This window comes from Corvus hawaiiensis, chromosome 13 (genome assembly GCF_020740725.1).
Source record: "Corvus hawaiiensis isolate bCorHaw1 chromosome 13, bCorHaw1.pri.cur, whole genome shotgun sequence".
In the NCBI taxonomy this organism is placed as follows: domain Eukaryota; kingdom Metazoa; phylum Chordata; class Aves; order Passeriformes; family Corvidae; genus Corvus; species Corvus hawaiiensis.
Genome location: NC_063225.1, coordinates 20,715,245 through 20,732,889, shown reverse-complemented (window position 1 = coordinate 20,732,889; position 17,645 = coordinate 20,715,245). Strand labels below are relative to the sequence as shown.

The following is a 17,645-nucleotide window of genomic DNA, read 5'->3' as shown; positions in this document are numbered from 1 at the left end:
GCGTCTGTAGCCTTCTACAACAACAACAACAAAATCAAAACGCATTTTAGCCATTTTCCTGTATGTCTACTCTCTGAATCCAGAGCTAATCATGCAATTCCCCACAGAAATTAGAATCAGCAAAAGCTTGTGTATCGGTCTCAACACAATGCTCATTTGACTTCATATATATGCAAAATCACACATTAACGTCCACAAGCTCTAAGCAAACTCACAGAGCCTAGTAAAGCAAAAAATCTGTATGAGGAGATGGAGGTGTCTGATGCTCTTAGTGTCCATCTGCCTTTCTCAAACCCACATTTTGAAGTTTTTGTTTTAGTAAAGTATTAAGCTTTTGTTTTCCTCCTGCAGAAGCCAGAAATTACTCCTGGAAAAGAGACACTACAAAGTGTTTTTTCCACAGAAAATAAATGCTGCAAACAGTTTCCAGCTGAAATAGGGGAAGTGTTTTCCCTACATGTACTCATATCTTTCTCTGACAAAAATGTTCAGCTTCTTCTGTAGATTCCAGGAAAGTCCCAAGTCTACTGGCAAATTCTGAATGTTTGACAAGCACAGTTTGAGAAAGCCTCGTGAGGAAGCAGTGATTAGAGAAGGCAACTGGCAGCTGGGAAGCCCACACTGTATTCCCTGTTTCATTACTGACGTCTCTGGATGACCTTGTCAAGTCATTTAATGCCTTTCTGCCTGCCTTTCTCTATCTGCAAAATGCTTAGATAAACACCTCCCTTTTGGAAACACTGTAAAATTGTTTATTTTGGAAATAGCTCCTTGGATGCTAAACTGGCTCTCAGGTGCAACATTGGATGAAAACCACAAGGGCCACAGGACATAAATGGCAATCTAATATTTTCTAATTAAACCATCTAGATTAAATCATCACAGTTTAATAGGTTAACCTCATCCCTGAAGGTTTTGTTTCAGATGAGACGGTACTTATTTTAACTTTATTTCTAAGACAGCATCATCAATGCAAAGCATACAGGTAAACAAAAGCAGAGGAAAAAGAGCAAAAACTTTTTTTTTTTCTGCTTAACTTGACTATTTAGCCAAGTTTCATCTTGGTCAGGTGTATGCTGCTGGCAGTGGGTAATGCACAGAACTGGGATTGTAGGTACTGGGATGGCACCCTCAGGCAGCCGACAGTTTAACTGTGGCTAATGGTGATGGGCATCCACAAGCCCACTGGGGTCCGTCCTGAATGGTACCTGGCTCCTCTGTGCCCCCTCAATGACCTTGACCAGTCCACGCACATTTTTATTGTTAATGGACCAGGGTATGTACTATAAATGGAATATCTAAGTGCAGTCATGTCACCATCACTCCTTGTCCAGGGAAAGTGTACCATTACATCATTGTAGAAGCACCTAATAGCTGAAAGTGAGTAAAATAAGGAGAAGAGTGCAGTTTTGATTATTAATCCAGCTGTTTGCTCACGCTAGCTAAAGCCATCCCACACACAGTGAAAACAGATTTTTCGACAGACCCCAATTCAGGTACCGCAAAAAGCCCTGTTTCAACTCTGGGAAGTGAATGCCACCAAGAAATGGAAAAGCAATTGAGAACGTAGAGCAGTATTCTTACAGGGACTTGCCGCGTTTCACCTGAGGAAGGATGCGTGCTGACACCTTGGCCGGGTTCCACGGGCATGTCACAGAAGGCAGCGACAGGCAGCGACAGGCAGCCGGAGCTCCGTATCCTCATCCTCCTCCTTGTTGCGCAGCCCCGACCGCGCTCCCTCACACGCCACAAAATGGCGGCCGCGCTCCGCTCTCCCCTCAGCGCCGAGAGGCGGCCCCGCCACATCGGCACGCCGGAGGCTGCTTGGGAGAAGGGAGAGGCTGCAGCCACGCTGCCCTCGAAGCGGGAGAGGAAGAAGATAAAAAGGAAGAAGGAGGAAGGGAGGAGGGAGCCAGGAGCTGCACGCTGCACCCCAGAGCGGAAAGAAGCGACCACAGCTCCTGCGGCCGGGTCGCCACAAGAAGGAGCAGCGCGAGCCCCCGCGCGCCTCGCGCTGATTGGCGAACAATTCCCGCCACTCGCCCTCTCCGTCTTCCTATTGGCTCGTGCTTCCCGCCCAACTCCCGCGCGCTGCCCGCCGCCGCCCCCCGGCCCCCTCAGCGCCCTCAGCGCCCTCAGCCCCTCAGAGCCCTCAGCGCTCTCCAGCACCGCGCTCCCTCAGCCCCCTCATCGCGGGATGGCGGCAGCCGGCGGCGTTCGCGGCTCCGGGCTGGCTTCGGCACCGGCCAGCGCCGGCGACACCTCCCTCCTCGGCAGCGCCACAACGTGGCCCTTGAAGCGCTACGGTCGCTTCCTCCCCCCGAAGGACGGTGACGATGAGGGGCAAAACACCTCTTGGAAGGTGCCGGTGGCGCGGGGAGGGTGGCGGGGCGGTGTGGGGTAACTGGCTCTGATGTGAGGCAAACACGGATAAATGAGGCCTTTGAGGTGTGTTTTTGCAAGTCCAGAGCTAAAGCAGGAATCGGGAGAGATTTTGCTTCATGAATTACTAATGACAACACATCAGAGGTAGCACAGTTAGTGGCCCCTTTTTTTTTTTTTTTTATTCCTTCATTCAGCAGTGACCTGTGGTATTAATATCTAGAGATCAAGGCAGAAGAATCCAGAGGGTTGTTTAAAGTAGTTAAATCTGTTTATGGAGGTATAATTAGTGAAAAAATCGTTTAATGTGCCTCCTGTCTGTGGGAGTGGAGGGCAAGTTGCATTAGTGAGATGTGAATTACACACCTGCTTCTAACAGCCACCCTTTTATTTGGCACTAGACATGGGAATTGTAGATTCTGTGCTTGCAGGGCCAGATTTTCCTTTGTCTGTCTTTTTAAAGGTGTTTGAATCAAATGAAGAATCAGGCCCTCTTGTCCTTACCATTGTGGTGTCTGGCCATTTCTTTATTTCCCAAGGACGAACAGTGCTGGTAAGTTTGTCATGTGTAAAGAACATTTCTCCTTCCTGTTACCATCAGTATTAACTTCGTTTCTTTTCTCAGCTTCATCTTCTCTCCCACTGAGTGGGAACTGTCAATTTCATTTTGCTCATGGTAATTCTCATGTGCTGCTTTCCCTTCACATTTCTCAGAATAATGCTAGATGCATTATTTCCTGCTGAGGATCAGCATTTCTTCTGTAGTTCTAAAAATCCAGATTAAGAGGTAATGCTAAGTGTTGCTTATGTTGGAAGATATTTGGGGTTTTTTCATGATTGTTCTAAGAAAAGAGAAAAATGTTTAGAAATAGGTAATGCTATAATTTGTTAAATGGTCCAGCTGATTTCTTGCCAATGACCTGCTAGTGTTTTGGTTTGGCAATCTGGTTTATCAAAAGGCTTCCATATTCCATGTTGGACAATGAGGTTTAACATACAACATACATCCTTGAAGACAAAATTCAAACTTTTGTCAGCTGGTTTTCCTGCACTTGCTTAAGCATAACCAGCTACTAAACGAAAGATTTCACAATGGCACCGAAAGGAAGGCTCTGTCTAGAAGGAGTGGGTTTGATGCTCATGACAAAGAAGCCCTTGCTGGAAGGTGGAATCAGGTGTGTTCACCAGTACTCAGTGGTGATAGCGAGTAGGAACTGGCTGATAAATATGTTAGAAAGGTATTACAAAACACTGCAGTATGAAGATAACAAAGCTTGTTTAATAGAATGTATAAGAGGCTGTGTTGCAGCTCTAAATATGTATAAGCTTATAAATTAGTTTTTACTGTACCTCTTAAAGGGTCTTAAACTTCTAGAAGTTTAAGTATAGGGGAGAACCATGGATACCCTTGAATTTTTTGGTGCCTGTGTGTCAGGGATGTTGAATAGTTAATTCATGAGCTGACAGAGAGCTGTGACTGTGGATGGCCCTCAGCTCGTATTTCGTGAGGACAAGGTAAAAAGGGACCATGGGAAGTATTTTAGCCATTGTGTTGAATAAGAAAAAGGAAAGAAGTATTGAAAATGTAATGGAAATGAGACTTGCTGCCACACCTTACCAAATTCTGCTTGGAATGATTGATTCAGTGCAGGATGCTCCTGTTCCCAGTGGCTGTACCTGTTAGTTACCAGTAACTGATGTTACTCTAGGAGTCCTTGAAATAACCGTACAAAAGCTAACAGCAACTTTTAATAACTAACTGAAGTGCAAAAAAGGCACAACCCAGAGCTGCAGCCCTCCAAAGACTCGCCTGGCAAAGGCTGAATCTGGCAAGTAACAGGGCAGATAAAAGCGTGCTGTCGGAAAGGATGAGGGATCAGAAAAGCTTCTAAAAACTTGGCTGAGAAAAGCACTTTCTTGCAGCTCTTGTGTTTAGTGGCTGGTGAAGCTTTCAGGCAGCTGCTTTGCGTGAAATGCCAGATGAGGAATTTCTGGGATCTGTCAGGACTGTTCCAGCTTCTAAGAGACACTGAGATACTGCGGGAGCTATCACACAGTGCAGGAGAGGTGGAACAGACATGCTTGATAGATGTGACCAAAATATAGTACTGAGAGTTCAAAAGGGAAAAAAAAAAAAGTTGTTTTGGTTTTTTAAAAACATTTATTTTGGCAATGCTTCTATGCCAACCTTAAAGTTGACACACTAACATTTAGAGAGAAGTTGTTAAAGAAAAGTTTCACAAAGTTGGTTTTACAGCCTGTTGACTGCTTTGGGTGCACCTCTTTGAGCAGGTGTCTTTGGGCTGGTGGTGCAGGTGCCTTCTGTGCATGCAGGACTGAACTGGTGGGATGGGAGAGGCACTGGTGTGAACTGGGACCAGCTGCAGCCCTCCCACTTGTCCTCTTAAACATACCTGAGTGGCTGAAAACCCCACCAAATACCCAATCTGCTCGTTTTCACAGAATCCCAGAACGGTTTGGGTGGGAAGGGACCTTAAAGCTCATCCAGTGCCACCCCCTGGCACGGTCAGGGCCACCTTCCACTGTCCCAGGGTGCTCAGAGCTCCATCCAGCCTGTTCTCGAGCACTTCTGGGGATGGGGCGTTTTGCAGACTCATTCCTGAGATGCCATGTAACAACAAACCAACTTGCAGTGCTGCTCAGGCTGTGTTTTTGCTGCAGAAATCATCAGAAATGGTTAATCTCAGTGGTTCTATCTCCCTCCAGTCCCCAGCTGTCAGCGCTGTCACAAACCTGTCACAATATTTAACCAGGCTTTGCACGACTAAGTACAGACCGTGCTTGGAGCCTGTCACACACCAAATCCACTCACTGGGGGTCCATTATCTTGGACATTCTGTCAGAGGGGATAATGCACAACTTCTGCTCCAGGGGGAATGGATCAACTTTGATGGAATGCTGCAACTGTTGGCATGATTTTACTTGTGCTCCCATTTCCTCTTGCTGGGCTGTGTCCTTTGGGTTGCCAAGGTGTCCTCCCACACCTGTGTGCTGCCTTACTGGCATTGAAATTCCCTCTGATGTACTCACAGAACTGTTTTGTGCTGTGTTGGAACTGCATCCTTTAAACTGTTGATGTCTTGTTTTTTGATCTGTCTCCTAATCCCTGCTTTTCAGCCCTTTTGATGTGCTCCAGGCTCCTGGGTTTGAGGGAACTGGATAACAATTACTGTAGCTTTGTACCTCTGCACAGGAACAGAGTGAGGCACAAGATCTGTGTCACAGGGACACATTTCCTTCTCAACGTGCAGAACTTGTATTTTTGTACAAATTTCATTGATGAATAATAAAAGGAGGTTTTTTTGTGTGTTTCTCACCTATGAACAACTTTTGCACAAAACTGGAAGAGTTGTGAAGAAAAGGAAATTTCTGTTTTGCTGATGGCTGGATTAATATCCATAGTAGGAACAATATTCAAGAGTCTCTGATTGCTATCAAAATATTCTCTATGATGGGTGTACTTACGTATTCTCTCAGTCCTTTTAATTTTCTTTAAGCAGGAAAGTTAAGAAACCTTTTCCTTAGAGTCCACTGGCTCTTTTATGATCCGTTTCTAAGAACAATATTTATAAAATAGCAATAAAATATTCACATATCCTAACAACTGGCTTTTTTAAGTAAATACAGAAACAACTGTTTTCCTTTCAAAATACCATCTATTCCTTGTGTAATGGAATGAAGAGGAGGGTAAATGGAACTTCAGAGCATGGAACATAAAAATCCCTGATGTGTAATGCAAATTAAAGGGTGTTTGGATTTGTTTTGTTTTGTTTTATTTCTTTTTAAGCCAAATTCTTCATTTGGAATTGAATTACATAATGTATTTTTAGGACCTGTTTTTGCTGCAGTGTTGCCTAACAGACTGCATATTTGATGGTAGAAAAACCTCATTCTTGTATACCGTAGTCAGTGGAATTTTACAGGAATATCTCAACAGCATCTCTGATAATTTCTGGCCATATTCAAGATACATCATGTTCCATTTACCACAACTCTTAGTTCCTTTCCCCTCTGTATCACCACGTCATGGAAATTATATTTTGGTGTTTTATTCAGTGCAATTATTTCTGGTGCTAGAATTCATAATATCCTACAAATGAAACAAATGGAAATTGTGACGAGGATTTACTTAATAGGATAAAATTAATCCAGAGTAATTGATTTGTGACCTGATCTTTCGAAGTGTAGACTAAATGTCCTTAGTGCCCTCCTGGTCCCCTCACGACTTCTAATAAGCTACCAGTGCTTAGGGTACAGTAGATTCTAACTCATTAATTAGGCAAGCATTCAGCAGGCATTCTCATGTTCCTGATGCTCTCTTTGCAGTGCCTGAAATTCAGGCACCAAATTTTGGAGATGAGATTCACAGCAGTGCCTTGGGCAGAGATGGTCCCTGTGCAATAAATGAGGGCTCCTGACAGAAACCTGGGGAGTGAGCAGGTTGCTAATGCTGCTTTGTGGTAGAGCACTGCAAAGCTACAGAAGGTTGTTCTTTTATTAAAGTTTTGTTGTCTTATTTATTACCACAATCGTAGTTCAAAAATCTCAATTTCAGTCTGTCTATTTCAACGTGCTGTTGATGTGATTGTTTTGGACAAGCTGAGTGTCTTTCTGCAGCAGCTTTCCCACTTGTGGTTCATGTCAAGGGCTTCTGCTCTTTCCTTTTCTCTTGCCCCAATTCTCCTAAACCACGCTCTTAGAATATTTGTTCTAAGATTAGTGATGTCTGTTAATGAAGCCTATTTACCTAGAGTTTAATGTGTGGTGTCGATCTCGGGAAGTACGTATTTTATACTGGAAATGAAAGAATACATTATTGGGATGCCCTGAAGAGCTTTAGCCAGCTCATCCCTGAGCATCCAGTGCCCCTCTCTGTGTCCCTGGACAAGTGTCACTGTTCTGTAGTTCAGGAAAAAACCCCGAAACAATTCAGGGTGTCACTCTGAAGTATCGAGGTTTGTCCTGAGGTGGGGGCTTACCTTTGCTGTCAGTGGGCTGTGCCCCTCTAAAAACTGGCTCCTGCCCCAGTGTTGGCACTTTGGCCAAAGCCATTCTTTGGTTGCTGAGTCCCCCCAGGGGCGGCTCTGTGTGTCCTGCATTTCCTCCTCCTTCAGCTTCCCTTCCTGTGGACACACACAGCACTCTGGTTAATGAGTTCAGCCCTCGTGTGTTCTCTGCCACGATCAAACAGGCTTAAGAGCAAGATTGGAGGGTCTAAGAGATTGAGGGTAAAAAAAGGATAATGCAGAGATTAACATCCTTTTATTCCTTACTCCTGTCTGCCTGCCTTGATTGTTAGGCTTGGATGTGTTTGCAGGGACAACGTTGTGCTTCCCTCACTCTACAAGTTGTCTTGTTTGGGGGCTTTTGTGGTTTTTTTTAATTCATGTTGGCTCTTCTGATCTTGACTCAGTTTTCAAGACAGCTCATATGGCAGAAATCAAACCTTGATGGTTCTGGCCTTACTTAGATATTGGAAATAGTTACAAAAATTTCTACTTCCAGGTGTGTTACAAGGTAGTAATGAAGACTGGAGTGAAAATATGTTAGAAGTTTAATTTTCACAACTTCATTGCACAGTCATTAATGAAGAATCTTTACTTTTTAAATAGAAAACTGCTTATTGTAGGAAAAAAGTGTAAAACGGCAACTCCCATTCTCTTTGGCGAAGGCAAGGAGTTAAAAATTGCTATTTTTCAGATATATGCAAGCATTTGATTTAGAATCTATGTCATGTTTCAAGCATGTGCAGGTTTTTTTATTATAATAACCTATTAATAACAACATCCTTATTAAAGTGATCACTGTTGGTCACCACTTACCTGTAAACACCTTCTCCGATTTTGGTTGTTTTCTTACAGCATCTGAGTTTTGCCTGTTCTTTAATGTCCCGTTGTAATTCTTGAACATAATTCACAGGCTTTTTCTGCCTGCCTGCTCACACGTCTTTATTTTTGCTGTCTCCTGAGAGAATGGTTAATAACAGTCCTTGCAACTCCAGTATCTTGGTTCTGTTTTGTGGGGACACCTGGAAATAACATTACCATTGCTCTGGTGCCAAATTAGGTACTTCGATGAATAAGCAAGGTGTTATGCAGTATAAATTGTAATAATACCCACAATATCACAGGTCAAAAATGTGGATATTTGAGCTTAACGTGGGACACTTTAAACCTAGGCAGTGAATAATTACTCTGTGCCCAGTGTGGTGAGCAGCCCCAGGGCGTGGAGCTCTGGACAGGGTGACACAGGTGGGCAGTGCCCTCTCTGCCTGGGAAGAGTGGCAGGTTCTGAACCCATCCCTGGAGGTTTGGTGAGCATTGCAGGAGCTGGCAGGGTGCTCAGAGCAGCACAGCATCCCGCCCTTCCCACAGAAGGGCTTTCCCAAATCCCTGCTTTGGCCCTGCCAAGGCTCCGTGAGCGAGGTTTGCTCCCCACTTGTGTAGTGGTACCTTACCTTGGGAAGGGAGAGGGCTAAGGAACTGTCTCAGGTGCCTCCCTGGAAACCTGGGAAGTAGATTGCTCTGTTTTCCAGGGAATTGTGTCCCGTGGTGCTGCCCAGCCTGTGTCACAGTGGTGCAAGCCGGATGTTGTCCAAGGCCTGTAGCTTCTCCCTTGTGCCAGCCAGCCATGCACCCTGGCAGCTGTGCACTATTAATTCATACAGTAAAACTCCTTTCCTCTCAAGCTGACCTCATCCTTCCTTGCAAATACACGTTCCCAGGCTGTGGGATAGCCAGCTGAGTCCTTAATCCATAACCTGATACAATGCATACCTTCCTTCGAACTGCGAACTTGGAGAACAAGCTGGTGTATTTGCATTTCATGGGCCTGTTAGAAGAGGCAGCCCAAACTGGAGAATGTGTTTCTCTGTAGCATTCTGGGGTTTAGTTTGTCTTTTTTAATACTGGTTGTAATTTAAGGGTAGACTAGGTCATGTTTGTGACCAAAAAAAAAAGCTTTTCCTCTTAAGCTATTGTTTACACATAGTTTTATTTGAAAACATCTGGGTCGAGCATGAGTGAATGCAAACTAACTGATGCAAGCCAGCATAGCTGAGCTGCTACACAAATACCATTTCTTAGATACAGAGTAATTTTCAGTTCAGATAGGGTTGCAGTCTAACAAAAAAACAGATAATCTATTCCTGTGTTGTTTAGCACCACAGGGTTTCTAGATGATACAATAAAAAATATTCATAAATCACACACAATACCTTCCACCACAGCTCCCAGCCCTCATTACACAGCAGGTTTCTGAATGCTGAAATGTGAAGTTAGAACAAAAGTATTTCCCAGTCAGTGCTGGACTCGATGGCTGTGAGGCTGGATCAGCATTTCTGGCTCCTGCCTCATGGCAGCTGCGGTCACATCTTGCCTGCTTCCAAAACATTTGGGAAACATCTTGCTTTGTTTTCTCCTTCAGCTTAATTCCACTCAGTCCTCCCTCTGAGAAGCTTAGATTTTGGTCACAGATGTAGGAAACAGTTTTCCTTTACTCCACTTCTGTTACAAGTGGAGAACAACAGGAGTATGTGCCTAACTGAACATTGATGACCAAACTTTCAGGAAAGTGCTGCCATTTCTCTCTTCACATGGTGAACATTTGGGCTCTTGTGTCCCTGCCCCGTTCCAGGCTGCACTGTGGGGATGTTGTGGTTAATCTTACACTGCCGTCTGGCTTTGCCCCTGCCCAGCTCACTCAAGCAGCTCTGGATGCTGCCTGCTCAAGGGAACAGGGACCAGCTGCTCTGTTCCCTGCTCTGTTCCCTACTCTGGCAGCGTGGTGGCAGCACCAATCCAGAGGGAACGCTGCTTTTTTCTGTGTCACTGCCCATGTCCAGAGCACGTCGAGAGTCAATCCATCACCTCTGGAAAGGCACACGGTCTGTAATCTCAATATATTGCCTTGCACTTCCCAGGCTCTGCCCCATGCCCTCCTCCTGGGTGTTGGCAGAGATCCTCATGGCTTCAAGTGTGGCTCAGGGGACACATTTATTGCCCTCTTCCTTCTTATTGCTCTGAATTCATTCACCTGACTTCGTGTGCCCTGCTCCAGCCCTGGAGTGCCCCAGGCCGGGCTGGATGGGGCTTGGAGCACTCTGGGATAGTGGAAGGTGTCCCTGCCCACGGCAGGGGGTGGAATGGGGTGACCTCCAAGGTCCCATCCACCCCAAACCAGGCTGTGATTCTGTGAATACGGGGACAATGATTTTTAAAATGAAGTGGTTAAACTTAAATTTCAGTTAAATCGAATTTGGGGGTTGGATAATCAGGAGTACATGAATAAAAATTCCAAATGCTGTTTTTCCCCACTTGTTTTACCTCAGAAACAGGACATATAAAAGAACCTGGGAAACATCAATAAAATAAATGAGTTGGTAGGAAAGTTAAACAGTGACTGCCTTTTATGATTTCTTTCAAAACAGCTATTATTTTAAGGAGACAACATTTGTTCAACCTTCATCTCCAGTGAAAGTAAAAACACTGTAAGACCAGACTGAATATGGGAACAGCTATATTTAAATAAACAGTTGGTGTGTCTCCAAAACAGAAACTACTTGAACAGAACAAGCACAAGCCACAAGTTAAAGCGGCCTAGTGAGGGAATGGTTTAGAATTGCTTCACTGACAGCATTTTGGGGCTTGGCTCCACCTCTCCCCATCGCTCACCAGGCGAGATCTCCCTGTTGTTTTGACCTTTAGGCCTTTCCCTGCTTAGCAAGTCCTGCCTTAGGGCGCTTGGAGTGTGTTCGGTGCAGACAGACACTGCAAGGGACTGGCCCCTCTTTCCTGCTGTCAGCACCTGCTTTTACAGTGCACAGGGAAATTCTTTTCTCCCTCTTACTCCAGATCTTTAGGGAATGGTACTTCCCTGCTGGCTGACATTCTGGAGTCTGTCATAGCAGATGTCTGCGATCCGGTCTGCCTTTGGTCCAACTCTTCACAGCTTTTGAGAGATTCCTCTGTAAAAGTGCAGTTAAAAATCTGCATGCAGTTGCTGCATGAGACTGTAAAGCCAGTGCCAGCACAGTAAAGGAGTGGAGTCACTGAGGTGATCCCTGTTCCAAAATAGAATGGCAGATGGTTTTCCAGCCTAGACCCACCTAAGATGGATGATGACTGTGGCAAACACTGCTGGCCCTCCAGGATGGACAGGACTTGTGGGGTTTGACCCTTAGGACCCCTGGAAAGCAGCCTGGGCTAAAGCCCTTGGTCACTGAAAGTATTGTGAGTTTGGATAAAACAGGTTCCTGATTTCCTCCCTGCCCTAAAATTCATTAATTGTTTGTGTTTTTCCCCTGGACTTTGCTAAGTAATGGCTCAGAGTGCCTTGGGAGACACAGTCCGTTGCCCTGGAGTTGTTTTGTGATGTTTTCACCTTCGTGGGGTATTTTTACAGGAGGCTGAGCAGTCTGTCGAGTTTGAAGAGACTGACAGGGATGCAACTGGAGTATAAAAACAGCTTTATCCAATTACCGAAGCTGCTGCTCGGTTGCCTGAGTGCCACCTGGAGCCAAGGCCTCCCTGGGCCTTGGATAAAGCGCGGCTGTGCCATTCCCCGGATTCGCCTGCCCTCTGCTGCCCTCCCGGGCAACTTCAGCACTCAGAGCTCCAACTGCAGCTGCTTTATTCTGCATTTCAGGGACTTGCACAGCATGCACAAATACAAATGTAGAGAGCTATGGAAATTAGAACATACCTTGACACAGCGTTGTTACTGGAGCTACGGCTTTCACCCCTAGAGTGCTAAAACTTCCACAGTGGCAGCTGCTTGACAGCTACAGAAATGGCACAGCTGCAGTGACTGATCTTCATTAGGCCTTTGATTACATCACAGAACTTAAACATGTGCTCCAGGGTGTTGCTGCTTGCTGTGCCACTGGTTTGTGTCCTGCTTTATTTCAGGAAGGCTTTTCCCTGATTGATTCCCACAAGTGGCTGAAGATAGTGAGGAGAGCGGAGTGCCTGCTGCTCCGGGCACAGGCCAAGGTGAGCTGAGCTGCTTGGAGCATTCCTAATATGTAACACAAATATGGAGATGACCTCTTAATTTTGGCTAAATTTAACCATTTAGTTGTAAATTATTTATGTAAATTGGATTTTTTTTTTTTTTTTTTACTCTAGATGTAAAACAAGAATGGATTGAATAATGCTGATATCTTTTGTAACTGCTGATACTGAGTTCTCAGACTGCTCTCTGAGATTAGCTGCTAGAACAGCCAGACTGGTTTTATTTCACAACCTCTATGCCATGGCTAACAATTAAAAAGATGAAGCAAATCTCTTCCAAGCTACCTCTGAGTCAGAGTGCACTTCAGCAAACAAACTCTCTAACCAAGCAATTATTGAGCCATTTTGTGGCTCCTGGCACAGCAGCAGCAGGCTAAGGTTAAGGTATTCGGTGCTCAAGGAAGCAACATGGACATGGGTTGCCGGTCTCCCACTCAGCTCTCCTGATGAAAAGTGGTTGGTTTGCCTTTAAATAATCAAACAGCACATTCTTGTTGCCAGTTTATATAAAAATCTCAGGTATTTTGTTCTTAGATGAACTCTGATACTCTGTAAGTGCCTTAGTGTTTTAAATTCATGAGTTATGCCTGAAACCAAAACACCTCTGCACTCTGCTTTCTATCAGCTTGTTAGAAAACCTGGAAAACCTGAAGAGAGCTGGGGCAGGAATTAGTTCTGATGAACCAGCAGGTTATTCCCAGTTACCAGAGCCAGCCCCCAGTGCAGCATTAAGGGATTCTGCTGCTCCTCACCAGCCAGACAAAACCAACCTCCCGCTCACTGCGAGGCTCGAGCAAAGCTCTGAGGGGCAGTTCAGGAAAGGAGGAATATTAACAGAGTCGGAAATGAATATGGTGCATCTCAATGTTTACTTACTGTAAACTCACACAGCTTCAGCTGGATTTAGTGGCACTGCGGTGCTTCTACCACACAGTTGCTCTGCTTTATGTCCCAACAGTGGCTGTAGCTTCTGTGCTCATCTTCATGATCAATTTCTGCTTTATCTTGGACTTGTTTTTTGGAAGTCATTAATACTGCATTTACAGTGGAGCTTACTCATCACTTCAAACATGCCTTCAGTAGGGCACTGTGGACTCTTAGCCAGCAGAATGAGTTTCAAAACTACGAACAGGAGCAAGGGGAATGTTTTTAATATTTTTGCAGTAAATCATTCCCCTTCATACTGTTCTCCTTGAGCTCAGCATGGAAGAGGTGTAAATTTAATGATTCTGTGACCTCAGGGTTCTTTAATAGTTCGGGTGTGACTGCCCAGTCCTCAGTTTATGCTACAAACCTTGACATGTCACAGCTCTCTTTCCACAGAGGAACAATGTTTAATTTTCGAAGTCCACTGTTGTTTATAAATGGCAAACTAAAGTATTTAACAGTCCTTGTGAGAAGCCTGAGGGAGTCCAAACAGCTCAGCCTCAAAATTCATTTGGGGATCTAAGCAAGCAACTGCTCTTTGAAAGTGTCCTAAAGAAACTCCACCTAAGTTCCCTTTCTGTCACTGAAATCAGAACTCACCTATCTGGCATCCCACAGCTCAGTGCCCGGGTCTGTGAGGCTGCCCCAGTTCCTTAATTAATGAGGGTAAATCCAACTGGGCAATTGAGTGCTACACTCCACATTAGTTTGACATTTTTCCCTTTAAAAGGCACTGAGACAAGTTTTTGTGCTTACCCTGCCCTAAAAATCTTTTTATGTGATTCAAACATCTTCAAGCAGCAGGCATGTAAACACAGGGGCTGTCAGGAAGAGCTGGCTCATTTCTGAGACAGGAGCTGTAAGGTGAGAGGTGTCCTCGCGCTCGCGTTCCAGCAGCGTGAAATTATAAATGGGCACTGAGAATGGGTTTGACATTGGAACCTCAGCAAGACCTAAATAAGCCAGGCTGGGCCAAGGAGAAGTTGCTAGTTTCCTAGTACTTTTAAGTGTTTTAAATTTGAAATTTCAAGATCAAACAGAAAGTCCCATTAATTCACTCTCTAAACGCTGAATATGCACCCGCCTTACGTCAGCTCAAGGTGCTCAGGCCAAGCTTATCAGACACCGCAGACTCTCCCATCCCCATTTCAGGGCAGTTTGCTGAAACTGGGGCACTTACTAAAAACATCTATTATGGTACAGCCCAAAAACCTACTCTGGGGGGTCAGAGCTATCTGGGTTTTTTAAATGATTTTTAGTACTATTTCACTCTTTAAAGTAATGCATTTGAATTTCCTGCACTCCTAATCAGTGTGTTGGTTTCTGTTCAAATGGAATGTGTTGGTTTAGCTACACACAGGCAGACCAGGTGGGCTTGAGTTTGATGCATCAGGAGCACGACTCCTAACTGGAACGTGTCCTTCCCTGAACTTCTAGTTTGGCTCCAGAGTTAACTTCTGCTTACTGTAGTGTCATTTTTTGTCACAAGTAACTGTGCAGAGCTGGCACACCCTTACAGGATACTACCTGCAGCAACAATAAAACTTCATTTTCCTGCCACATGTGGAAACTGAGTCCTGGCAAGGCTTGTCCACTTGGCTAAACCTTGAATTAGTGACAGGTGGCCCCGCATCACTTACCCTTTCCTTGCATATTTTTATCTGATTTTCAAATTGGCAGTCACAATCTTGTGGTTAAGCTGCTGGGAAAAATGAAAATACAGTAGGGAAAACTTGTTTCCTTGTTTTTAAATTGGTGCAGTGATCCAAGAATCTAATCTACTGCCTTCTTCCCAACTTCAACAAATAGGGATTTAATTAAATCGGAGTCGTTTGAGGGGATTCTGAGTTAATTGATTTCCCTGTGCTTCTGAGCAGAACGAGTGCCGCATGTTCCGTGTGCAGTTCGGGGGGAGCTCCAGGGAGGAGATGCAGGAGCACTGCTGCAGCTGTGTCCAGAAACTCAGCGAGTACGTCCTGGTGCAAGGGGCTGAGGACCAGAGCCAGCAGCTGTGCCACGGCCTCAGCCAGGACACCCAGGGCATGGACACTGAGCACGCAGTAAGTGACTGACCACACACACCCAGCACCAGTCAGCTCTGACTGGCAGAGCTGGACGGGCCAAGTTTCTCACAGCTGTGAGACTGCATGAAACAGGAGTTGGGAAATGAGTTATACAGGGTAAAAACCGATCAGAGCCACAAAGTAACCCGGGATCCTGGCTCCCTTCTGTGTTTACCTGCTCCTGGTTTGCAGTGCTAGTAACTGCTACAACTGCCTCTTTACAGTTTGAGCCTAACCTGGCACATCTAAAAGCAATCTCAGGAGGAACAGAATGCTTCCCCTCTCCAGGATAAACTCCTGAGGTAACTGGAAAAGGCAAAGGCAGACAGCGTTTTCCAGGGTGATTATTCCTAAATCTCTGCTCTCCTGGCTGTTTAGATCCATGGGAAGGAAGCAGTGTGTTCCTGTGAGCACCCATACACAGCATCCTTTGAAGTTACTCCTAAGAAATAGTTTATAACTGCAGTTTAGCCGTGAACTAACGGGCCTGTAGCTAAACTGTCATGTCTTTCCTTTTTGAAGACTGGAGCAGATGTGCATGCAGGTTCCATAAAAAGATGCCTTTTTACTGCAGAAGGTAGCTGAGCACATTCCCTTCCCGTCAGCGCTAAAAATGGAACTGCTTCCCTCCCTGCACATACCCACACTCTGCTTGGTAACAAGCCCTTATTTGCATTTGGTATTTTCTAGCCAGATGAGCCTCTCCTAGATTCCTGCACAAGCCTTGGAGAAAGAAGATCTGTAGCACAGCTAGCACAGGTAAAAAATAAACATGTCCTGTTTAGATCCCGTAACTGAGTCTGAGAACGAGCCATCTCAGATTCCATAAGCATCTGGGAAATGCCTTCCCTGAACATCAGGATGCCATCACCCACGCCAGCAAAACACTGGATCTGTGTAATGGTCCGGAGCCAGGGAATAGGCAGCAAAACAAGGTGTTAGGTGGTGTAATCACCCCATTTGAACAGGAACAAATGACACACCGAGAGCAAAGAAATAGCCAGAGGCAACATCCAAGTGAATGGCTCTGGCCCTGGTTTGATTCTCCAGAAAGGACCTGTGCAGTTCAGAGCTGAACCCTGAAAATATCAATCAGGGAACCAAAGAGTATCTCACCTGTCCCTGCCCTCTGGCAGTTTGAAGCCATTCCCCCTTGTCCTGTCCCTCCATCCCTTGTCCCCAGTCCCTCCCCAGCTCTCTGGGAGCCCCTTTAGGCCCTGCAAGGGGCTCTGGTGTTTCCCTGGACCCTTCTCAGCCCTGACCCACAGCAGAGGATCCCCATATTCCATGGACAGCTTCACTGAGCAGTTCTGGGTAAATACCTGAAGTCAGCTGTTGCTCATTTGCTGGGAATTTGGGCCGGTGCAGCAGCAGATGAGCAGAAAATTCTGCTCTTTTCTGGTTTTGTGCTTTCTGTCTTTCTCACCCTTCTTTCACAGTCACTGGCTGAGCACAGAATCCCAAACTGGTTTGGATTGGAAGGGACCTTAAAGGTCACCTCATTCCGACCCCAGTGCCACGATGCCCAGAGTTCTCCCACCACCATGGGAAAAAGCTGGGAGAGGGAGTTAAACGGGAATGAAAAGGATGTTTTAACATAAAAGCCCCATCCTTTACTTCTAAGAGACATTTGGCTAAACAAAAAGCTTGGAAGTGCACACTTGGTTATCCCTACAAAATCCATGTGGCAGTATGTACACCTTATCAAGAGTGTACACTGATTACAGAACGCCTACCCACCAGGAAGCCACGGTACGCAGGAAATTGGCATTTCCAGGGTAAATTCCCAGCTGAAATAATGTCAGGGGAATGTGACACTGTGTAAAAGCTACACTGCAGTCAGATCTGGGCATCAGAGAAAAGCTCGCGTACAGAAAGCACAGCTGACCACTGGCCTTCTCCAAGAGCATCAAAGGCAGGCAGCTCCATGTTTCTCCAGCACCAAGGAGAGCTGGGGCATGGCTGTGGTGTTGTGGCCGAGGTCAGGCCACCTTCCTTCCCAACCCTCCATTCGCAGCTGGTGCTGCGGCAGCAGCCGGAGCTGCCCCCGGCACTGCAGCACCCGGCGTGGAGCGCCCGGGAGCTGGGGCCCTTCATCCGCCTCTGCCTCATGGACCAGCACTTCCCAGCCTTCGTGGAGGACGTGGAGAAGGAGCTGCTCAAACTCGCCGAAGAATGAGGCACGCTCAGTGCTCCTTGACACAGCTCTGGTGATTAAAGGTTGGAAATCAAGGCCTAC

At 45.7% G+C, this 17,645-nt stretch overlaps 1 protein-coding gene across 2 annotated transcripts; it reads left to right on the top strand.

Moving 5' to 3' along the window:
- Positions 1-2,161: 2,161 nt before the first annotated feature.
- Positions 2,162-17,644, top strand: REC114 (REC114 meiotic recombination protein). 2 transcript variants are annotated; one of them, XM_048317410.1, is made up of 6 exons: positions 2,162-2,362; positions 2,846-2,935; positions 12,312-12,395; positions 15,221-15,403; positions 16,097-16,165; positions 17,424-17,644. In XM_048317410.1, the coding sequence occupies exons 1-6, from the start codon at positions 2,198-2,200 to the stop codon at positions 17,583-17,585; spliced, it is 753 nt and encodes a 250-aa protein (XP_048173367.1). In that variant the 5' UTR covers positions 2,162-2,197; the 3' UTR covers positions 17,586-17,644. The 2 variants fall into 2 exon arrangements, with proteins under 2 accessions (XP_048173367.1, XP_048173369.1); XM_048317412.1 differs by lacking the exon at positions 2,846-2,935.
- The last annotated feature ends 1 nt before the right edge of the window (position 17,645 follows it).

What these genes read in the sequence shown, in the direction of transcription:
- REC114 (XM_048317410.1), top strand. Translation starts at nt 2,198, where the DNA reads ATGGCGGCAGCCGGCGGCGTTCGCGGCTCCGGGCTGGCTTCGGCACCG. An exon ending in CCCAAGGACGAACAGTGCTG is followed by an intron (nt 2,936 to 12,311) that starts GTAAGTTTGTCA and finishes GCTTTATTTCAG; the next exon opens with GAAGGCTTTTCCCTGATTGA. An exon ending in CTGTAGCACAGCTAGCACAG is followed by an intron (nt 16,166 to 17,423) that starts GTAAAAAATAAA and finishes CTCCATTCGCAG; the next exon opens with CTGGTGCTGCGGCAGCAGCC.